The 25,029-nt window shown below is 37.1% G+C and overlaps 1 protein-coding gene across 6 annotated transcripts in view; it reads left to right on the top strand.

The window, feature by feature from the left end:
• LOC127811432 (protein SPA1-RELATED 3-like) overlaps positions 1 to 25,029 on the top strand; it is a 57,033-nt gene that overhangs the window by 14,226 nt on the left and 17,778 nt on the right. For 4 of the 6 annotated variants that reach the window (XM_052351295.1, XM_052351293.1, XM_052351294.1 and 1 more), the window contains exons 2-6: positions 11,625 to 11,782; positions 13,402 to 14,368; positions 14,472 to 14,618; positions 14,752 to 15,045; positions 15,180 to 15,239. In XM_052351295.1, the coding sequence (XP_052207255.1) occupies positions 11,625 to 11,782; positions 13,402 to 14,368; positions 14,472 to 14,618; positions 14,752 to 15,045; positions 15,180 to 15,239 (1,626 nt within the window). Of the gene's footprint in view, positions 1 to 11,624; positions 11,783 to 13,401; positions 14,369 to 14,471; positions 14,665 to 14,751; positions 15,046 to 15,179; positions 15,240 to 25,029 lie in introns of those variants that run through there. The other 2 variants (XM_052351296.1, XM_052351299.1) reach the window with 2 other exon arrangements.

Below are 25,029 nucleotides of genomic sequence, written 5' to 3'. Positions count from 1 at the left end.
AATATTTATGAGGCAAAGTGGTTTGTTATTTTTGTTGATGATTGCACTAGAATAACATGGCTATATCTTTCGAAAACTAAAACTGAAGTTAGTAGTATTTTTCCTGCATTCTACTTCTACAATATGATTAAAAAAACAGTTTGGGATAGGTTTTAAAAGGGTTAGATCGGACAATGCCAAGGATTTCTTCAACCAATCCCTATCTGTTTTTTTCCAACCGAAGGGTATTATCCATGAATCATCTTGCCCTTACACTCCTCAACAAAATGGAGTGACCGGGAGGAAAATTCGGCATCTACTTGCTGTTATTTGAGCACTCTTATTCCACCATAATGTTCCCAAACATTATTGGGGAGAAGCAACCCTAACAACTACCTTTCTTATCAATAGGCTTCCCTCTCAAATCCTTGGATCTTACAGCCCAATTTAGCTGTTAACCAAATCCTTTCCTGATTGTCATGCGTCTAGTCCAGGGTTGAAACCCAAAGAGTTCAGGTGTATCTCATTTGTCCATATTCCCACTATTAGTAGGGGTAAGTTGGATCCTCGAGCTTTAAAGTGCATATTTCTTGGATACTCATCTACTCGAAAGGGCTATCGGTGTTATCATCCTCCTACCAAGAAGTACTATGTGTCAGCCGATGTTACCTTTGTAGAAGAAGACTCTTATTTTAGTAAGTCTCAGTCTTCGGATCAAAGTCAGTCTCCTATTCCTATTGGTCATGATCTGCCATTTTTTTCTCTCCTAGCCACTGGTCTAAAGGATTCACTGGGCATAACATTAGAGGAGCCTGTTCCAAGTACTCCTTAGCCAATACAGGTATACTCAAGGAAAAAAAAATCGACCTCTAGGCCTATGCAAGTCACAACACCTGCGTCAAACCCTACTTTTGTAGCTGACAGCACCAACAACCACCAACCCACCTTGTACATCATCAGGTAACCCCATTGTTGAGTCCTTCATACTTGATGATGATAACTCTACTGCAATTGTTAACCCTACACCCGAACTAGCACCCTCTGACAATGACCTTGACTGGCCTATTACCCTTAGGAAGGGTACTAGAGCTTGCACTCAACACCCCTTACATTTGTTCCTATCATATTCCAAATTGTCATCCCCTCATAAAGCCTTTCTTACCAACCTTTATACCATCCCTATTCCAAAAACCTTTTTTGAAGCGATAGGGAACAAGCATTGGAGAGATGCTATGGAAGCTGAAATGGAAGCCCTAGAGAAAAATCAGACATGGGAACTTGTTCCATTGCCCAAAGGGAAACATCTAGTAGGCTGCCGATGGGTATACACAGTTAAGTATAAGTCTGATGGATCTTTAGATCGCTACAAGGCCCCAGCTCGTAGCTAAAAGGTATACTCAATTGTATGGAGTAGATTATTTAGACACTTTTGCCCCTGTTGCTTAGTTGAATATAGTCTGATTTCTTCTATCCTTAGCTGCTAACCTAGGCTGGCAATTGCATTAGTATGATGTCAAGAATGCATTTCTGCATGGGGATCTTGAAGAAGAGGTTTACATGGATCTACCGCCTGGTTATGATTAGCCAAACCAAGACAAGGTGGTGTGTAAGCTTAATAAAGCCTTATATGGCTTAAAATAGTCACTGCGGGCATGGTTTGAAAGGTTCACATGGGTAATGCTTGGCCAAGGCTATAGGCAAAGTCAAGGAGATCATACTCTCTTTGTTCACCTCTCGACCACAGGGGGAGTAACCATACTTATTGTTTATGTTGATGATATCGTCGTTATGGGCAATGATGAGGAAAGCATGCATAGACTAAGAGAATGCTTAATCAGTGAGTTTGAAATCAAAGATTTGGGACCATTGAAATATTTTTTGGGCATAAAAGTGGCACATTCAACAGAAGGTATTTTCATTTCTCAACAGAAATATATCATAGACCTTCTAACTGAAACAGGAATGCTAGGGTGCAAGGCATTGGATGCTCCCATTGAGCCCAATCATAAGTTGGGAGAAGTTCTAGAAGATGGTGTGGTTGACAAAGGATCATATCAAAGGCCGGTTGGAAAGTTCATTTATATAGCTCATACTCGGTCAGACATACCTTATGCCATGGGTATAGTTAGTCAGTTCATGCACAACCCTAGAGAGCATCACTTAAAGGCAGTCTATCAGATACTTCACTATTTAAAGGGTACCCCTGGGAAATGTCTTTTGTTTAAAAGGGTCAGACCTATGACCCTTGAGGCTTACACGAATGTTGATTATACAAGATCTGTTGTGGATAGAAGATCTACCTCGGGTTATTGCACTTTTCTAGGAGGCAATCTTGTAACATGGAGGAGTAAGAAACAAAATGTGGTGACTCAGTCAAGTGTAGAAGCTGAGTTTCGGTCTATGGCCTTAGGAGTGTGTGAATTGTTGTGGCTAAAAATCTTGTTGGATGATCTAAAAGTCCAATGGCAGGTTCCTATGAGGCTTTACTATGATAAATCAGCAATAAGTATTACTCACAATCCAGTTCAACATGACAAAACCAAACATGTTGAAGTGGATAGACATTTCATTAAGGAAAAATTGGATAAAGGGTTGATTTGTACTCCATATGTCTCCTCAAATGATCAATTGGTGGACGTCCTAACAAAGGGATTACCTTCAGCAGTGTTTCAAAGGTTTGTATGCAAGATTGGAATGGATGATATCCACTCACAATCTTAAGGAGGAGTGTAACAATTAGTGTCAATCAATCAGAGCCAAATTAGAGCCAGATTCTATCAATCAATCAAAGCAAGAGATTGGGATTGACATCCTTTCCTTTTTCTAGAATAGGAATGTATATATTGCTATATCTTTCTATCTTTGAGTTGTATCCTAAGTTGTATAGTTTCCAAAATAGATTTAGAAACTTTCTTGTTTAGTTTTTTAGGAGTTTCCTAACTTAGCAGGAAGATTGTTTATATATGCATGTATCCCATTGATTTGAATAAGATTGAAGAATTATTTTCTCCATCCTTTAAGAAAATTGACAAACCATGACATTACCATATTGTGTTCTTCCTTCCATGTCTTGTACTTCGAATTTGTTGAATTCGATTTAGGGGCTTTACCATTAAGATAGTTATTTTTTCCTCTACTGCTTATGAACATTAGAATCGAATGTCCATTAGAACTAGGAACGGTGGGAACTTGAGAGGAAGAAGTAGAGACAATTGTGGTGAAGGATGCCATTGGGACGATGGAGGAATTTTGTAATAAAAAATGCTTTGATACCATGAAGAAGTTTGGACTATAAAACTCCTTGATCTATGATTCGTATTGCGCGCGCACACACACACACACACATATATAACATATATATATATATTACAAATGATAACTGCCCTATAGAGAGTTAAACACAAAAAAAATTGTCTAATTTAGGAAAATAAATAACTATATAATAAATCAATTAAACTGTCCCTATTATTTTGCCTAATTGCCTAACTATTTCTATATTTCTGCACATGGTTTTCTATATAATAAATCAATTAAACTGTCCCTTTTAAAGCATGTGATGAAATTTTCCCCATTTTCTCCACATTTATAACAGAGTCCCAACTGCCTCCTTTGTTTTGAACTAGCAGCTTTTGTCATATTAGGTTGATAGGAAGATAATGGATCTTAGGGAGGTTTTCGCAAGAAATTCCCCTTATTGGTTCCAGAATTGAAGTTCCTTGTAACCAATAAAATTTGTGCTTCACCTGACCCAATTCCTTTATGCAGAATTATGTGCTTCTTCATCAGAGCTTCTACTATAAGCTCTTGTAATCTTGCATTTTCAGCTGCCTGTTTTACCCTTTTTGGCTGCAACATCTTAACTGTTGGCCTCAACTCCTCACTCAAGCCACTAATGAAGCTTGAGACAAAGTAGACCTCAGTTAGGTAGGGGTTGAGATTAAGCATCAAGGATTTTAACTCCTCAAACTTAATCTATTAGGCCTAAACAGAATTCTCTTGCCTCTACTTATTAAATTCCTCTAGCACATTAGTCATGTTCTTATCACCGAATTTCTCACAAAAATCTTCCACAAATTTTGTCCATTGACAGTTCTTTCTTAACCGGATCCAACCTTGGAACCAAGCATTAGCAGCATCGTTCAAATAAGCAGAGGCTAAGGTGACTGCTGATCCGGTATGTTATAGAGAGTAAAATGTTTTTGACATTGCCTCACACACCGCCTGGGGTTTTGGCAGTCAAACAAAGGGATTTCCAACTTAGGCATTGGAAAGTAAGGCTGATTTGTTGCAGCCTGTACCTCCTGCCTTCTCTCAATCACATTCTTTCCAACTACCGCTGTTCTACCTCAAATTTAGAAGTTCTAGCTGTTCTATGGATCAGTCCATTTCCTGTAGGAGTGGATATGATCTTTCTTTAGGAGGAAAATCAGAAGGAAGACTTACTTTAGGCAGTTGTGAGAACAACATAAAATCCATCTAACCTTCTTGCTAAGCTATCCATAAATGTCTCAAACTTCCGATCCAATGAAAGGTTTCTGCTGGATCCAGATTCCAAAGAATTCACTCGAGCTTGCAGATCTGAAATTGTCACATTCACCTGCTGTAACTGAGATTCGAATTGCTTCATGCGTGTACCATTAGCCATGGTGGAATTTGCACTAGCAGATGAAATCGATGGCCTAGGAGATGCTTTGATACCAATTTGTTAGGATCTCGGATCAGACAGTATAAATTCTCAGCCAATGGCGAGAATTAGGGCAGACAGTGGTGATAATTAAGGCAGAGAATAGGGAGAATTGAGAGGAAAATTGAGAGAGAGAGAACAGAAAGAGGCGAGAGAGAGAGAGAAAGATCGGGAGAGAGAATTGGTGAGAGAATTGAGAAACTGAAATTTAGTAATTCATTCAATGACCTCCAAATAGATTGGTTACCTTTATATTTAGCTAATCAACCAACAGTTACAAATTAGTTACAAGTTGTAACCGATCCTTTACAGAATTAATATGCTACAGCTGTTATGCAAATTAAACTACTACAACCTACTGAAATCCCAAGAACTTGACACACCAACTCGAACTTGGTTAGGATAAGGTGCAATGGACAATGATGATGAACTTGATGTTCAAGTCTCACCACACTATTATCTATATTTCTAACTTTACTAAGTTTATATTCTAATATTCAGTTTTTGACCTGTTTAAATTAAAGTTATTGGATTTTAAGGTGTCACTACATAACTCATGTCTGGTATTCATGTCTTCTTTTATCTTTCAACTATAATTGAAGAAGTCTCAGTATCTTCTTCATAAGTCCTAACACATGTATCTACTCTATACTGTAAAACCCTCCATGAGACTTACTTTGTTCTAGGCTTTTTGCAGATCTGTAAACACCATATTTAAATCATGTTGTTTATCTATAGACCTTCCCATCAGACACCTTAGCATACAGATAACTAATATTGTTGACCTATTTGGCTTGGAACCAAATTAATTTTTAGAGTTCGTAGTTTCTCTTCTTAATGTTCGCTTAATCACCCTTTTCCAAAGTTTATTGTGTGACTAATTAGCTTGATTCTTTTGTAATTTTTAAATTTAGAGCTGTCAGGACCCAAGGGTTTTACTAGGGTTAAAATAGTAATTAGCCTATTTTACATTTTACTTGTATTTTTCTCTAGTTGCATTTTTTTGTTAGTTTGTTATTTTTTGTAGAGTAGCTATATAAAGCTACTTAAGACTGTTTGTAGGACATGTTTTGAACGATAATTGAATTCAGTCATTTCCCTATCATCAATTCTCTCTCAATTTCCCTCTGAACTCTCTCAATTCCTCTGATTTCTCTCTAATCTCCCCCTCCTTGCTATTCTGTTTGTAATCCTTCCCCATTTCTTGTTGCATTTCCCTCCTTTTCAGTCTAATTCCCCCTCAATTTCTTCCAATTTCGTATCAAAACCCTAGGTACATGACATGAGCATCTGCTTTGTTCTTATAAATGGGCACTAGAGAGCTCTTACTCCATTTATCAATCTTCTTTCAGTATTTAAAAGTTGTTGAAATATCCGAGATAACCGAAGATAACAACCAGCCGAGATCAAGATCAAGATAGTCCTAAGTGATAGATTGTTTGATTGTTTATATTTGTTTAGATTATTGTTTCAGTTTTTACTTTTATATTTATCTTTGTGTTTTTATCTTCTTGTTGTATTTAAATTAATGTAATCTAGTCCTAAAATATAGGAGAATTCTTAGGAACCTCTTGTATAAATTTTATCATTGACATCAATAAAATCATAAGGAATACCGGTTCCTTTTCTCAACATGGTATTAGAGTTTGCTGATCCAAGCCTATTCTTCTCATAATCAGTGCTTGCCGATCCAAGCCAATCCTGTTTTTCAGTGCTTGCTGATCCAAGCTTGCTCTTCTAGTAATCAGTGCCTTCATTGCTTGTGCCCTAATAGCACCTGTTCTTTCTTGAGTTCCAACCATCTACACCTTTCATCCTTCTGTTCTTCCTTCACAAACATGTCAGAAACATCAGCAAATCCATCGTCTTCACCAACTATCATCACTGGAGAAACAACTGCGGTGGATCAACCTTCTTTTACTGGCGAACTACCAAATATTCACCAATCCTACCGGCTAGATGGTAAGAATTTTCTTCAATGGTCGCAGCTAATCAAAACCCTTCTTAAAGGCCGAGGAAAGAGCACCCACCTAACTGGGAATCCTCCACCAGAAACTGATCCAAGCTTCAATGCATGGGATGTGGAAGACTCCCGCGTCATGTCGTGGCTATGGAGCACAATACAACCAGATATCAGTAGGAACTTTATGTTCCTTAGTACTGCTAGAGCAGTTTGGGAGACTGTTTATCAGTCTTACTCAAAGGCCAAGGATGCATCTGTGATCTTTGATGTCAAAACAAAAATCAATGGTTCAAAGCAAGGCCAGCTAACAATCACAGAGTATTATCATCTGATGCTAGGCCTATGGTTAGAGCTTGATCAATACCAAGCTATAAAGATGGTGTGCCAAGCGAATACTGCTACTCTCAATCAAATTCTTGAAAGAGACCAGTTAGTAGAGTTCCTAGCCGGCTTAAATCCCGAGTTCGATCAAGTACGGGTTCAAATTCTTGGTAAGGATAAATTACCTAGCCTAAATGAGGTATTTGCTATTGTTAGAAGTGAAGAAAATAGGAGAGGAGCCATGCTTGGTGGATCCAATATGGAAGGATCAGCACTCCTTTCCAGCAACAAATCATGGAAGCAGTCAACAAACCGAAATAAGTCCGGACGAGAAGGGCAGTGGTGCACCTTCTGTAATAAGCCGAGGCATACTAAGGAGACCTGCTTCAAGTTGCATGGAAAGGAAGCAGTCCTCAATAAACTTGGTGGATTCAAGAATATAAGGACTCAAGGTCCTCCACAAAACTACCCTCAAAGCTACCTTTCAAACAAAGAACAAGAGGGAGAAGCAGAAAAAGAAGAGAGGCAGGGTGTTGGAACTAGTATGGACTTCAATCAGCTCAATAAAGAAGAAATTCATAAGCTGAAGGAATTTCTAAGAACCATTCAAGATGGAGGAGCATCTTGCTCTATGGCTCAACAAGGTAAACAAATCTGTTTTACTCCTTTTTTAGCCTCCAAAACTGGTAGGAATAACACATGGATCTTGGATTCAGGGGCTACTAACCATATGACACCCAATTTTCAATTTTTTGATACTTATGAGCCTTTTACATCATCCAAACAGATCACTATTGTCGATGGAACCACAATTCCCATTAAAGGAAAAGGAAAAGTTATCTTTGGTCCAAATTTGTCAATAAATCCAGTACTTTATGTACCAGATTTAACTCTTAGCCTTATTTCCATAAAACAACTCACTCAAGACCTCAATTGCAATGCTGTTTTCTCTCCATATGTGTGTAAATTTCAGGACATGGACATGGGGAGGACGATTGGTGTGGCTAAAGAACAACATGGGCTGTATATCTTGCAAGGGAGGAGCACTAAGCCTAAAGATTAGTTGCATGCAGCCTACTCAACCCAAAAAACAGCCTCTGACCGAGCTGCTATTTGGCTTGATCATCTTCGACTAGGTCATCCTCCTTTTAGTTTAGTGAAGGAAATGTTTCCTACTTTGTTTAAAACTCTTAATCCTAGTAATTTTCAGTGTGATGTGTGTGTTATGGCCAAACATCATAGAACCTCTTATTCAATTAGCAATAAACTATCATCTAGACCTTTTGCTTTGATTCATTCAGATGTTTGGGGTCCTTCAAGAATTTTAAATCAGTTAGGGGCCAAGTGGTTCATCTCATTCATAGATGATTGTACTAGAATGTGTTGGGTTTTCCTATTAAAGGATAAAGCTAGTATTGGGATTGTTCTCCCTTACTTTTGCAAAATGGTTCACACACAATTTGGAACTCAAATTAAAAAATTTAGGACAGATAATGCAAGAGATTATTTCAATGCTCATTTACATCTCTTCTTCCAAAATGAAGGAATTGTCCATGAATCTTCATGCATCAACACTCCACAACAAAATGGAGTGGCCGAGAGGAAGATGAGGCATCTTTTGAATGTCACTCGAGCCCTTCTTCATTATCATAATATTCCTAAATATCTATGGGGGGAGGCAGTCTTGACAGCCACTTATGTCATTAATAGGGTCCCATCCAAGATTCTTGACAATCAAAGTCCTTTCCAAAGTCTAACCAAATTCTTCCCAGATCTGAAACTGCATTCTCCATTGCCTCTCAAAGTTTTTGGATGTGTATGTTTTGTTCACATACCTAAGGTCCACCGAGACAAGTTAGATCCTAGAGCAAAAAGATGTGTCTTCATAGGGTATTCTCCAACCCAAAAAGGATACAAGTGTTATGATCCTATCTCCCGAAAAGTCTATATTTCTAAGGATGTCACCTTCATTGAGTCCCAATCCTTTTTTGATTCTCAGCCTAAGGGGGAGTATACTCAACCAAAAAATATGGATAATTTCTTTCCAGATTTTCTTCCAGAACCCCCTACTTCAATTAATGATTCTGTCCCTAAGTCTTTCCCATCAAATAACACTGAATCAACAAACCAGCAGCTAACTTCTACCAACAGATACAAAGGCTCACCCTATGTGTACAAGAGACGACAACCTAATGATGATCTTCAGCCCACACCAGGTGCAGCCCCTAATCCAAGACTGGCAGAGCACATATATGAAGAACAAAACATCATCCAAACAGAATCAGAATTCCCTGATCTAGACCTGCCTATTGCCCTCCGAAAAGGAGTCCGAACATGCACCAAACATCCCGTAGCAAATTTTCTATCCTACCATTGCCTTTCTCCTATCTACAGAAGCTTCCTAACAACCCTAGATGCTAGTGTTATTCCAAAATCAGTGGAGGAGGCACTAAAGGATCCACATTGGAAAGAAGCCATGTTAGAAGAGATGAGGGCCTTGCACAAGAATCAAACTTGGGAGGAGGTGACTCAACCCAAGGGAATTAAACCAGTGGGCTGCAGATGGGTCTTTAATTTAAAATACAAAGCTGATGGTACTCTTGAGAGATACAAGGTAAGGCTAGTGGCCAAGGGTTATACACAATCCTATGGGATTGATTATCTTGAGACCTTTGCCCCAGTAGCAAAAATGACAACAGTTCGAGTTCTCATCTCATTAGCAGCAAATTTGGGGTGGAAACTACAACAACTAAATGTTAAAAATGCATTCTTGCATGGGGATTTAGAGGAAGAAGTATTTATGGAATTACCTCTTGGATTTTCTCATAACAAAGAAGGGCAAGTGTGTAGATTGAAGAAAGCATTATATGGACTTAAACAGTCTCCACGAGCATGGTTTGGGCAATTTTCTACAGCAATGCATAAAATGGGATACTGGCAAAGCCGAGGGGACCACACCCTCTTCCTCAAACACACGAAAGATAAGATAACTACTCTATTAGTTTATGTTGATGACATTGTTGTGACAGGAAATGATGAAGCTGAGCAAGAAGGCCTAAAACGAAATCTTGCTAAGGAATTTGAGATTAAAGACCTTGGAAGGCTAAAGTATTTCTTAGGCATTGAGGTGGCCTATTCTCAAAAAGGAATCTACCTATCTCAGCGTAAGTACACTCTTGACTTATTGACTGAGACTGGCTTGCTAGGAGGAAAGGGAGCTCAGATTCCAGTAGATCCAAACATCAAGCTACGAGAAAATTACTCTGGAGAGGCAATAGATAAAGGGCAATTCCAAAGGTTGGTAGGGAAACTGATATATCTCTCATATACTAGGCCGGACATAGCATTTGGAGTAAGCCTAGTAAGTCAATTCATGCACAGCCCCAATGAGGAACACATGAATGCAGTGAAGAAAATTCTTCATTATTTAAAAGCTACACCAGGCAAAGGCATTCTTTTTGCACCGAGAGCAGGTCTAAAAATTCAAGAGTACACAGATGCTGATTATGGAGGTTCTTTGGTTGATAGACGGTCAACAACTGGGTACTGCATGTTCCTAGGAGGAAATTTGGTGTCTTGGAGGAGTAAGAAACAAGGAGTAGTAGCACGGTCAAGTGCTGAGGCAGAATTCAGAGCTATGGCTCTTGGTGTGTGTGAACTCTTGTGGCTGAAAATTATCCTAGAAGATTTAAAGATTCAAATACCATATCTACTTGAGCTTCTATCCGACAATCAATCAGCAATCAATATTGCTCATAATCTAGTACAACACGACCGAACCAAGCACATTGAGATCAACAAGCATTTCATTAAAGAAAAACTAGAATCCAAGTTACTACAAATTTCTTATGTTTCAACTAATAAACAGGTGGCAGATCTTCTTACTAAAGGATTGCCTATTAGGAAATTTGAGGAACTAGTAAGCAAGCTGGGAATGGAAGACATCCACTCACCAGTTTGAGGGGGAGTGTTGAAATATCCGAGATAACCGAAGATAACAACCAGCCAAGATCAAGATCAAGATAGTCCTAAGTGATAGATTGTTTGATTGTTTAGATTTGTTTAGATTATTGTTTCAGTTTTTACTTTTATATTTATCTTTGTGTTTTTATCTTCTTGTTGTATTTAAATTAATGTAATCTAGTCCTAGATAGAAGGAATGTAATCTAGTCCTAAAATATAGGAGAATTCTTAGGAACCTCTTGTATAAATTTTATCATTGACATCAATAAAATCATAAGGAATACCGGTTCCTTTTCTCAACAAAAGTCATATTCAGTAGTTTTTTTAAATTATATAATGCCTTCTTATTTTATGGATTTTCATGCTTCTATAAAGATTTATTTGAATTCTAACTACTACATCATTCTTCATCTCTTTTAATGGCTAGCTTCACTGCTTTTAAGCAGATGCATTGAATCTCGTTTAGCAAAATCCTCCTTTCATATCTTCTTGATAGAAGCTCCCTCATTTAATAGCACTTCTTGATCTCTGTTTTTTTCTCTCTTTTTCAGCCGGCTTGTATGTATCTTTTTTTTCATCTTTTATGTGAAGTAATTGTTAAAATTTTTTATGAACTTTTTATCTTGCTTTAGTAAGTGCCTTCCTACACATAATATAGATTACTCTAGTTATATTTTCCCTTCTTAAGTGGTGTAATGTTTTATTTATGACCAGCTATTCTGCACGTTTAGCTCATCTGAAGAAAAGAGCTCAACTATGTCTAGCCTGAGGCATCGTGTTCTTCCACCTCAGTTGCTATTGAAGTGGCCCAAAGAAGCTTCATTTTGTTTATGGTTACTACATCCCGACCCAAGTAGCCGGCCAAAAATGAGGTATCATCTCGACACATACAATTCTCTCCCCTTCTATCTTTATGCATTTATTTGCTCTTGGTTCTCTTCGAAGGATTACAAGTTGTTCTTGTTGTTGAGAGTAAAATAGTAATATAAACTAAGGAAAATTAATAATACGATCATAATATATATATATATAAATAAAAGTATCTGGCTCTCTTTGTAAGCTTAAAAGTTAAATTAGTTTATAGATAACAATTTATATAGTATTAGAGCAAGCAAAATTTTTGTCAAACCTCAGTGCCAAGCACAATATTTAAATAGTTGCACGTGTTTATCATAGTTATTTTGTAAAGTTTGACCATACGTGAGAGAGTGCATTGGCCTTTGTGATGTGATGCTAGGGCATTGACTCAATGTAGAAAATTAAAACTTTGGGGATCATCATTCAAAACATCTAGATTGTTGAACTCCAATGTACTTTTTTTTTTTTTTTTTCTATTTGCTGAATACCTTCAACTTACACTGAAAGTGGCTATTGTTAAACTTTTAACTTCATTCTTCCAATTAGTAGCCAAATCCTATAGATGCAGCAACTGAATTGTTTGATGTGTTCATACTTTAGAACATTATTTAATGTGTGAAACCCTATCTTTTGTTTCAAATAGGATGCATTTTATGTGACAATTTCAACTTTCTCTGATCCTGGTCATACCCATTTCCATATGATTTATATGTACTTGTGATCAAACATGTGAAATTAATAATGCTATTCCCCATTTTGGCTCCCCCCACCTCCATGCACATTCTTGAATTCCTAAACTCCATCTCTTTCTTCTGGATTACTAAGCAACATATTTAGTGTGTGGATCTAGTTGTGTATCCATACTGTTCGTGACATGTTATGCAGTGTAACATGAGTTGAGATGTAGATCTTCAGAAATAAGTTCGTGTTGATATTGTGGGGCTTTCTTGTTTAATGGCTTTTAGGAGAAAACAAAAAAGGAAGCACCAGTAAACTTGTTAAAAAGGCATAAAGATCAATCCTGAAGGATGCCATCCTACTCTAACACCAACCTGTTATCTCTTCCCTCCTGCATGAACTTGCCACATGCCATTCTCCTTATAGATTATTTTTCTATGGAAATTAGAGCTATTGCATTCATGGGGGACTTATCTTATTCTCATTGTGACAAACATTATGCCAGTTCATTGTTTGCAAGTCTGGGATGGAAATGCGAACTATTTTATCTGTAACCTTAAGAGATCTGTAGTACATTTTTGCCAGAAGACTGTTATTACCACCCCCCCCCCCCCCCCCCCCCCCCAAAAAAAAAAAAAAAAAAAAAAAAGAGAGAGAGAGAGAAGATGAAAGCTCTTGCTTGGTTAAATAATTCATGCACAATATGCCACAATGACATCCTTTAGCTTGTTCAATGCAATATGTGCATCACTTCATCTGTCTTATGTGCGGTCTTTGAAAATGATGTACAAGATTGAGTTGTTTGTTGGATATATATATGTTGTGAGACCGAAATGATATTTTTCTGTAAACTAATTCTCTCAGTTCAGTTGAAATTTTTTATTAATTAGCATGTTACATATATATTGGGTTTGGCTTTTTCCCTTACAATCATATTTTCATGCATTTGTAACAGTGATCTGTTGCAAAGCGAGTTTCTTAATGAACCAAGAAACAACATTGAGGAACGTCAAGCAGCAATAGATCTTCGGGAGAGAATAGAGGAACAGGAGCTGTTGTTGGAATTTCTTACGCTAATACAACAAAGAAAACAGGTTGCTGCAGATAATTTGCAAGATACTATTTCATTTATTTCTTCTGATATAGAAGAAGCGTCAAAGAAGCAATCAGTTATTTGCAAAAAAGGAAGGTTGTGTCCAGAAGTGGGCAGGGATCCTTCTTCCGGTGCCCCTTTGATGGAAGCTGTTGAAAATGAAGATTCTGGTTGCTCAGGGTCTAGAAAAAGATACAGACAGGGACTTCACAGTTATAATGCAGAAGAAGCTGATGATCCACTACTTGAAGATCAGAGTTCAAAGGCAAGTGCTGGGAATCAAGGATGTATTCTCGTGAAAAGTTGTCGATTGATGAAAAATTTTAAGAAACTAGAAACAGCTTATTTTTTGACAAGACGCAGGGCTATTAAACAATCAGGGAAATCATCAGCTTGTCATCCTCCAATAAGTGCAATTGGTAGAGGGTCCATTACTTCAAATGAGAGAAATTCCAACAACAATTTTCCCTGGAATGTTCAAAGCAGTGAAGAAAGACAAAGTGGGTGGATAAATTCATTCTTTGAGGGGTTGTGCAAGTATCTTTCTCTCAGTAAATTACAAGTTAAGGCAGACTTGAAGCAAGGTGATCTTATAAATTCATCCAACCTAGTATGTTCTCTGAGTTTCGATCGAGATGGAGAACTTTTTGCAACGGCTGGCGTAAATAAAAAAATCAAAATATTCGAGTATCACAGAATTCTAAATGAAGATCGTGATATACATTATCCTGTAGTTGAATTAGCTAGTAGGTCAAAGCTGAGCAGTATATGTTGGAATAGTTATATCAAAAGCCAGATTGCATCAAGCAACTTTGAAGGTGTGGTGCAGGTACGTCACGCCTTGTTATCTCACTGAGACACCTATATGCTTTTCGTAACTTATGATGATAACAAGTAGTTTAGCAATAAGTTGTTGGGCATGATATCTACAGGTATGGGATGTTACTCGAAGTCAAGTATATATGGAAATGAGAGAACATGAAAGGCGTGTGTGGTCTGTTGATTTCTCATTAGCAGATCCCATGATGTTGGCCAGCGGGAGCGATGATGGTTCTGTTAAACTCTGGAATATCAATCAGGCAATTCTACTTTTGCATTTGGTGGATGTCAGCTTTGAAACTACACGTACTGCAGTCATCTAGTTACATTACTGCATATATTTTTTTCTGGATGTATAATAAGTTGTTTATCGTACTTGGGTTGGTACTGCAGGGGGTAAGTGTTGGTACGGTTAGAACAAAGGCCAATGTCTGCTGTGTTCAGTTTCCCATTAATTCGGGTTGTTCCCTTGCATTTGGATCAGCCGATCATAGGATTTATTACTATGATCTGCGAAACTTGAAAGCTCCACTTTGTACATTGACTGGACACAACAAAACTGTGAGTTATGTCAAGTTCATAGATTCAACGAATCTTGTTTCTGCTTCAACAGATAACACAATAAAGCTTTGGGATTTATCCACATGCACATCCCAAATATCATTCACAGGCCACACAAATGTGAAGGTATTTTTAATTTATCATGTTCATAGACACTACTGTAACCACTATTCATTTATGAATTTACATGCATCAATGCCTTGTGGGGATCTGTTTATCTTTGACATCTCTGTAATAAGAATGCGTGTTACTTGTTTCAGAATTTTGTTGGATTATCTGTATCTGATGGATATATAGCCACAGGTTCTGAAACAAATGAGGTTCGTCATCTATCACTTAGCATTTTTGTTGAATATGCAGTCAAGAAATTACTTTTGATAAAGTTACTGAGTTTTGATGGTATTTGGTGTAATAAAAATTGTTTCCTGCTCTTCTTTTTGTTGAATCTGATTAAAATGGTGTCTAAAGCTCAATCTAAGACCAGGGTTAGTGAAAGAAAGGTTGCCATTTGCTAAGACCAATACTGATGACCTACACAACTATGGTATCTCTCTCCCCGGCCTTGGCTCCTTGTTATATACCAGGAGGGACATTACTGGCTGCGAATCTAGCTGCTATCTTCAAAAGAGGCCTTCAATGGTGCTAGAGTTGCCTTGAAACTAACCTGGTCATTCAGCTGCCTGAGCTTGCCTGATGAAGTGCATTCATCTAAAGGAATCCTTAAGTTAAGATTGATGATAATAGAAAACAAAATAATAAGAAAACTTGGAAGAGGATTCTACTTTGTTACATATCCAATGAAATTGTGTGTAGGTGTTTATATACAGATTTGTACAAAACAAATTAGGAAAACAACAAATAAGGAAATATTATATACATGAATACACCAACAACATACCAGACCTTAAACATCACTAGGTGGGTTTGGCTATATGGATTCTAGATCATCAATCATCTCTATCTATGACCATACCTTCTGTGAGGTCATTAGAACTCATGTCATGCCTAAGAGTTTACCACCAAGTGTTTTTAGGTCTTCCTCTACCTCTTTTATTACAATTTTCTTTTCATTCCTCAACTATCCTCACATAAGCATCTATAGGTCTTCTTCACACAACCAAAAATATTCTATGGATATTCCTAATTATTCTAACAACTTTGAACTGGGTCTTGTTTAAGACACACACAATTGAGGTTAACTTGCTAACATGTCTCAATTAGGGGCTCATGATTATTAAAATTTAAACATAACTTGTTAATAGTTTTGTAACCCCACCTAGTGGGATTAAGATTTGTGATTGTTGTTGAAGATATCTCAGTCCTTTGGTCTCTTGGACCCATAATGGAGTGTAAGTTCTCATTGTCTAGAAAGAGGCGATGGCTTTTAACTTTTTGTGTTGTTCTTAGTTTCAGTTTTTATTTTTAAAATTAAAAAGTATGTTTCTTTTGAGTTTTTTGTTGTTCTTAGTTTTCAGTTTTTATTTTTTAAAATTAAAAAGTATGTTTCTTTTCCAAAAAAAGTTTAACACTTTTTATTTTTTTTGGCCAACACAGAAACACCTTTGGGTGTTTCCTTGTTGTCATCATTTTCTTGTACTTCCCTTTTCAATTTTTGGCCAAGACATCAAAGCTTCTCTCTCCCGATGCATCTCCTTCTCTAGAAATAGCTATGTTGGTTGTCAGTCATTGATCTTCTTTTGTTTCCTTATTTTTTTCTGATCATTATCACACTAGGCGGCTAACCATTCTTTTGGCAAACCTTTGTGGGCTGTGGAGAAGAAAAAGAAGGGTCCAACCTAGTGAATTTGCTGGCCAAAAAAGAAGAAAGAAGAAAAAAAGGAACCATGAACAATCCAATGGATTTGCCAACCAAAAAAGAGGAAACTAAAGGAGAATAAAGTCCAAAAGTTTAAGGGTGTTTCTGTTAATATGAATTGAACTATAACTGTAGAAAAAAGGAGAAAGGGAAGCGGTATTCCTATATATTTTATTGATACGAATGAAAAATATTTATACAAGAGTTTCCTAAAAATTCTCTTAGATTTTAGAGATTACATTCCTATTTTATAGGACTAGATTACAATAGAGAAAAATACAAATAAACCTAATCAAGAAAGGAATAAGATACAGTACAAGATAAATAAAAAGGAATAAGATAAAGTACAAGAGAGATAAAATACAAGATAAATAAGGAGAATATGTTTTATCACTCCCCCTGAAGCTGGGGAATGGATATCAACCATCCATAGCTTGCACACCAAGTCTTCAAATCATTTAGGAGGGAGTCCTTTGGTTAAACAATCAGCCAGCTATTCTTCCGAAGACACATACGGAATGCAAATCAATCTGGCTTCTAATTTTTCCTTAATAAAATGTTTATCTATCTCCACATGTTTGGTGCAATCATGCTGCACAGGATTATGTGCTATATTTATAGCTGACTTATTATCACAGCACAATTTGATTGGCTCATGGCTGAAAATCCTCAAATCTTCCAAAATAATTCGCAACCACAACAACTCATATAGGCCCATTGCTAGTGCTCGAAATTCGGCTTCAGCACTTGATCGTGCTACTACCCCTTGTTTTTTACTCCAAGAAACTAAATTTCCACCTAAGAAGACACAATAACCTATGGTAGAGCGTTTATCAACCAAAGACCCTCCATAGTCTACATCAGTGTATCCTGTTGTATCCAAATCTATCCCTGCTTTAAATAAGATTCCTTTATTCGGAGTTGTCTTTAAATAGCATAGAATTCGTCGTACAGCTTGCATATGATCTTCTGTAGGATAATGCATGAACTGACTAACCAAACTTACTGCGAAGGCAATATCTAGCCTGGTGTGAGATAAGTAGATTAGTCTGCCAACCAATCTTTGATACCTCCCTTTATCCACCGGTTGACCTTTATCACATAGTTTAACATTAAATTCCACCGGAATACTTGCACCTTTGCCACCTAGCAAACTTGTCTCATGCAATAAATCAAGAATATATTTTCTTTGGGATAAGAAGATACCTGCTTTAGAATAAGCTACCTCTATGCCCAAAAAATACTTCAAAATGCCAAGATCTTTAATTTCAAAAGTCTTGGACAGATTATCCTCAAGTTGTACCTACTCCTCATAGTCATTTCCAGTGATAATAATATCATCCACATAAATCAAAAGAGCAGTTACCCTTCCCCCATAGGAATGCTTAAAGAAAATAGTATGATCACCCCTACATTGAGAATAACTCATACGCCTCATAGCTTTAGAAAAACGATCAAACCAGGCCCTGGGAGACTGTTTAAGGCCATAAAGAGCTTTCTTTAATTTGCATACCTGTCCGAACAACCCTTTATCAAAGCTAGGAGGGGGTTCCATGAACACCTCTTCTTCCAAATCTCCATGCAAGAAAGCATTCTTTACATCAAATTGGTGCAACTTCCAGCCATAGTGCGTTGTTAGGGCTAATAGGATACGCACAGTTGACATTTTGGCTACCGGAGCCAAAGTTTCTAAGTAATCAATACCATAAGTTTGTATCCCTTAGCAACTAGCCTTGTCTTATACCTTTCTAGGGACTCATTTGCATTATATTTGAGGTTAAAAACCCACTGGCAGCCCACGGGCTTGACTCCCTTTGGCTTAGGGACAATGTCTCGTGTCTGATCTCCTCCTGCATTGCTTGAACCCAATTATGATCTTGGAAAGCCTCATTAACTGTCTTAGGAATAGGAATTATGTAAGGAAGTCAGAAAGGCTTTATGATTTGGAGATAAGCGGGGATAGGACATATAATTGGCCAAAGGGTGTTGGGTGCAGCTTCTAATCTCTTTGTGAAGAGCAATTGGAAGATCAAGATCATTAGTAATTGATGCAGGCCATGAATTAGATGTAGCAGAATTAGGTTGAGAATCAGAGGGACAATGGCATGAGGTTTCATTACCTGGATTAGAAGAGGAAACTGGTGTTGGAAGAGGTTCTAGAATGGGCTGCTGTTGTTGTGTTCTCCTCTTAAATACATAGGGAGATCCTTTGAATCGAATTGGAGTGAATGGCAACTGTTCTTCTGGAGGTTTCAGTTGGTTCTGTTCATCTAAGGAAGAGTTAGATGGAGCATGAATTTGCAAATCATGAGAGGTTTCCAAAATGGGAAGATCATTATTTATATCAGCCCAAGATATATGTGTATCTTGAATATCAGCACTAGGAGGACCAAAGAATTTCTAATTTTCAACAAATGTAGCATCTTTGGTCACATAAAATTTTCTAGTAGCAGCCTAGCAGGGTGATAACACTTGTACCCTTTTTAAGTGGGCAAATAACGAAGAAACACACATTTGAGGGCTCGAGGGTCCAGTTTATCCCTATGATATTTGGATATATGGACAAAAGTAACACAACCAATGACTCTCAAAGGAAGAGGAGTATGAGAAAACACTGCTGGAAAATAGGAGGACAAGCATTGAATTGGGCTTTGGTGTTTTACAAGAGTAGAAGGAACTCGATTAATTAGGTAGGCAGCGGTCAAAATTGCCTCCCCTCAGAAAGACTTAGGGACAGAATGATGTAGTAAGAGAGTTTTAGTAACATTGAGAAAATGTCTCATTTTTCTTTTTGCTGCACCATTCTATTGAGGAGTATCAACACATGAAGACTCATGAATTATACCTTCTTCCTGGGCATTATTAGCTCGGAATTTTTTAATTTGAGACCCAAATTGAGTAGATATCATCTTATAGGAAATAGACAAGATAGAACTAATAGCGGCCTTATTCTTTAAGAGATAAACCCAAATTGTTCTTGTACAATCATCAATAAAGGTAATAAACCACCTAGCCCAAGAACAATTAGGAATTTTAGATAGTCTCCACACATCCGAATGAATCAAAGTAAATGGAAGAGAGGATAAATTGTTACTCACAGGATATGAAACTCTATGATGTTTAGAAAGTTCACACACATCACAATGAAGATTAGAAATGCCCAAATTTCTAAGCACAGTTGGAAACATAGACTGCATAGTACTAATGGCAAGGTGCCCTAAACGACAATGTTGAAACCAAAAATCATGGATCGAAACAGCTGGCTGAAAAGGAATCGAAGAAGCTGAAGATGGCTGAGAAGAGTGAGCTGAAGGTTTCTCCCTCTTAAGAACAGCATTGCATGTCTTCAGAAAATACAACCCATTCCATTCCTCACCAACTCCAATCTTCTTCCCCATGTCCAGTGCCTGAAATTCACATTTGTTTGGGAAAAAGACAACACAACAATTTAGATCCTTGGTTAGCTTATGAACAGAAATCAAGTTGCTAGAAAGATTTGGGACATGAAGAACATGCTACATAGGCAATGAGAAATTGAGATTTACATTACCATGTCCAGTTATAGGAATTGTATTACCATTGGCCACCGTTATCTTTTTGGAGTTACTTAGTGGGGTATAGGAATCGAAGACATTTATATCAAAGGTCATATGATTAGTAGCCCCCGAATCCAGAATCTATAGATTATTCCTAATAGTATGTGAGGCAATACTAGATTCAGAATTCAAGTAAATACCTGTTTGGGCCATGAAACAAGAACCACCTTGAATAGTCTTTAGGAAGCTTTTAAGCTTTCTGATTTCTTTAGCATTAAGCTATTCAGTCATGATAAATGAATCGGCTGTAACTGAATCTGTCTTCTCTAATGCAGTCTCTTCCTCCTTGGCAGCTTGATAGGCTTGAACTTATTGTCGAGGCTGAAAATTCTGAAGATTCTTCATCCCTCCTACCTTATTCAGTATCGCTTATTTCCCATGGAGTCTAAAACAGGTTTCCCTGGTATACCTGGGCTTCTTACGAAAAGAACCCCATAAACCATCTTTATTTTGAGCTTTAGGATTAAAAACATTCCCACCTTGTGACCTAAACTGAGAAGCATCTTTCTTGTTAGTTGCCATTTCAAATCTCTCAAGAGAAATCTCATTTAGCATAGCTATTCTCCTATACTCCTCACTATGAACAATAGCAAAGACTTCATTTAAAGAAAGAATTTTGTCTTCCCCTAGGACTTGCACCCTTACTTGATCAAAATCAGCATTAAGGCTTGCTAAAAATTCGACTACCCTATCTCTTTCAAATATTGCAGTTATGGTGGCTGCATCTTCACTACATTTCATCTTGATATCTTGATAATGATCTAACTCAAGCCAATATTCATTCATTTTATTATAGTACTTGGTGACAGTTAGAGAACCTTGTTTAGTACTACTTATTTTCATCTTGATATCAAAAATAACCAAGGCATCTTGCACTTTAGAATAAGTACACTTTGCAGTATCCCAAATCTCCTTAGCCATAGACAAGAACATGCAATTTTTACTTACCTCAAGGTGCATTGAGCCCCACAGCCAAGACATTATCAAGCAATCCTCTACTTCCCATGCAGCAAAATTAGGGTCTTTAGCATCTAGACTAGGCTCGGTCAAATTGGCCATCTTTCCTCTTCCTTTCAAGAAAGTCCGCACAAGCTGCGCCCATTGTAAATAGTTCCTTCCATCAAGCCTATAAGACTAATGTAACCCTGGAAGGTCATTGTTAGACAAACTCCCTATTGGCATTTTAGATGAAGCACCATTCTTTGTCTCAAAAGTGTCTATCATGGTGAAGACTCAGGTGGTATCAGAGTTGACCCTTGGAGAAGGCGGTCCGATGAGGGCATTTGAGACAGCAACGGAAGGAAGAAACACCCAGCAACGGAAGATTTTGACACTAGGGATGGGCTAGAACGATGTTGGAGAGAAGATCTGGAGCAACTGGAGGCAAAAGGGTTGCAGACGCTCCTTCATGCGTCGGCGCATGGGGTTGGAGGCAAACTGTTGGCGGCGCGTGGGGGCACACGTGGACTCCGATGGCAATGGTTCTCCGGTGGTTGGCCGTTCTGACGACGGCAAACTCGATGGTGGTGGCGGTGCTGGAAGGCAATGGCCGGACAAAGGTGTTCCAACGCGAACAGTGATGGTGCAATGAAGGCACTTGAACAGAATGAAGTGGCTGTGCATTGAAGGCACTAGGGTTTACTGTATTAGCCTATTAACGAGACTCTGATACCATGTAAAAAAATGAGAAAAGGGAAGTAGTATTCCCGTATATTTTATTGATATGAATGAAAAATATTTATACAAGAGTTTCCTAAGAATTCTCCTAGATTTTAGAGATTACATTCCTATTTTATAGGACTAGATTACAATAGAGAAAAATACAAATAAACTTAATCAAGAAATGAATAAAATAAAGTACAAGATAGATAAAAAAAGGAATAAGATAAAGTAAAAGATAGATAAAATACAAGATAAATAAGGAGAATATATTTTATCAATAACGTATATTTAATCACCAAATAAAATTTGTAAATTTTTATTGAATGATATGTTCATTTTTATTTTCAGAATTGTGAAAAAAGATATTAGCCTTCATTTTCTTTCTTTCTTTTTAACAGAATGAAAAATGAACTCAAAGTTGAAAGTGAACATACAAAAACCAACAACAAACTCAAACAAACCATTATTGAGTGCTCAAAGCTTGTCTTTTGATTTTACTTATTAGTTCATTATAGTGGCTTGACTTCTTGTTTGATTTCCATTAAAAATTTAACTCATTTATGAATGGTTTTTATTTAAGCAATCTGTTGTTTCCTTAATACATGGATCTAAATGAGGATATGACAAAAGACAGAAATACATGGAAGTCTAGAATTCATGTAACCAACCCCACATAGTGGGATAAAGGCTGGATATGTTGTTGTTGTTGTTGTTGTAATCTGTTGTTTCCTTTATGGCCACAGTATGTCTTTAGAAAGGTCTGTGGAGTTGTGCTTATCAGGGTAGCTAAAAAAAAAAAAAAGCAATGCCATTAGAATTGCTTGTAGAAATACTTGTTCTCATGTCCATAAGAAGTTCAGATTGAGAACTAAGATTACAGAAAATACTTTCATGAGCTAAAGAGGCATGTGTAAACCCTAAATTTTTATAGAAAATTTGGAAAGTTAAGCTTAAGAACATTTCATAAAATTTCAAGGACAAATTTTTTTTGAGGGGTATTTGATGTAATATATGAAAAATTTAGGAATTTTGTATTAAAAATTATTTTAGTTAATTAGGCCTTAAAAGGGGCTTAGCAATAATTTGGCAAATTATTGGGCTTCAAGAGGAATCTAGGAGAACTAAACATGAATTCATGAATAATTGCGCTCAAGTGTAATTCGTTAAAAATTATAAAATGGGCCAATCTCACTAATTTATGAAACTTTGAGAGCAAAATGCAAAAAAATCAAAGTAAATTGGGTCAAGCCTAATACTAGCCTTTGTAGACAAGATTAAGATGAACTAGTGGGACCCAATTTCGTTTGATGTCATTGAGTAGATTAAAATTTATTATAACCCAAAGTTAGTCAAAACACATAATGGGTTGGTTGGGTAGCTTACTTTGAACTTGACAAAAGTTCGAACGGTTTAGGGTTAAGACAAAGATGGGCATCAAAGTATGCATAACTGTGAATAGGACACAGCCTTAGGAAGTAATCAAGCTTAAAAGATAGTAGAAAAAAATGCACACACACAACATATAGTTTGGGTAGTCCACTTTGGACTCAAATTCTAAACAAACGGCTTCGAATTGGATTGAACTGTTTGTGGGTCTTATAGAAGGCGTGGAAGAGAGAAACCTAGCATTTTCAATGACCGATGATAGAGATATGGAAGGTCGAAAATGGCAAACAAACTGGAAATCAAATCGAAAAACCTAGGAAACACCGCCCCAAATCTCCTTGATACTCCACAAATCTTTCCAAATCATAGCTCAAACTAGTTTTAGGACGTTCCTCAACATTACCATTGACTAAGAGGATTGAGAATCAACAAGAATTCGAAAGGAAATCAAATGGCTCGTGTATGGTAAGAAATCGACAAGCCAAGAAAGACAAGTTTGTGCTATAGAAAGGAGGTGTTAATGCTTGTTTTTGAGCACCACAACGAACAAAGGAGCAAGAGGGAGAGAAAGGGAGTGATATGGGGGAGTTTTGGTGGCTAGAGTTGCAGTTTCCAATGAAGGTAATGGCGATCGACGAGTTTGGGTGGCGAGATTTCGACAGTTTCAAGTGAAATAGGGTGGGTGGTAGTGGTCAGTGGTGGATTGTAGTGTTGGATGGAAGTTATAGTGATGGTCAGATGAGCCTCGCCAATGATGAGGTGTTGATTGGAGAAGATAAGGGGTGCAACTGTAATTTTTCAAAGTTTCCAAACTTTTTGAGGTGACACTTTTGCAACTAAAATTTTTGGTTCTTGCACTCACACCATATAGTTCAATATATATTATGGATATGCCTTCCGATTTCGTTCAAATTGCATCAAACCTTGTAAATTACATTATGCTTATGACTGTTAAATTTGCATAAATGGCACTATTACCTTGAAATTTATGTATTTTGTAGTATGATGGTGAAAATTTTTGTTTATTGCATTAAAACTCGTTTTGAATGGCATACATGCATATATGGTCATATCATCGCCCCTTATGACTTGGTGGATAAACAAAGATGTACATTGTTATCAATGGGTGATTGACATTTCACCTTGAACCAAACGCTATGGTGTTCAATTGATAAGCAATAAACAATGATTAGCACCTTGTTTGTCATAATGGGTGTAAGAAATTTATGCATAACATGTATTTATTCATATACACAAAAATCATTTTGGGAATGTCACTAGGTGGTTTATCACCTAATTTGGCATATTCAAACATGCTAGGTGATTTGAGTAATTTAAGGGAGAGAAAAGATGGTTGATTAGAAAATAATCTTTCTCATTTCGTACTTAGAATATTTTCTCGTTGTAATCTTTAGTTTCCTTAAATTTCTAAACTCAATATGAGAGATGTAATGACTCTTTAATTGATGCTTTAATTTTTCAATATTATATCTTGATAAGGGATGATGTAGACTAAGTTTCATGTAGAACTCTACTTAGTTGCCTTAATTCTTGTTTGTTATGTTTGAAATGCTATGGCACACACCAAGAGGGGGGGGGGGGGGGGTGAATTGGTATATAAAAATTATTTTCCCTTAAAAAAATTCTTTT

This window comes from Diospyros lotus, chromosome 10 (genome assembly GCF_014633365.1).
Source record: "Diospyros lotus cultivar Yz01 chromosome 10, ASM1463336v1, whole genome shotgun sequence".
In the NCBI taxonomy this organism is placed as follows: domain Eukaryota; kingdom Viridiplantae; phylum Streptophyta; class Magnoliopsida; order Ericales; family Ebenaceae; genus Diospyros; species Diospyros lotus.
Note: the sequence above shows the minus strand (reverse complement) of the source record. Positions and strands in the feature narration are given on the sequence as shown.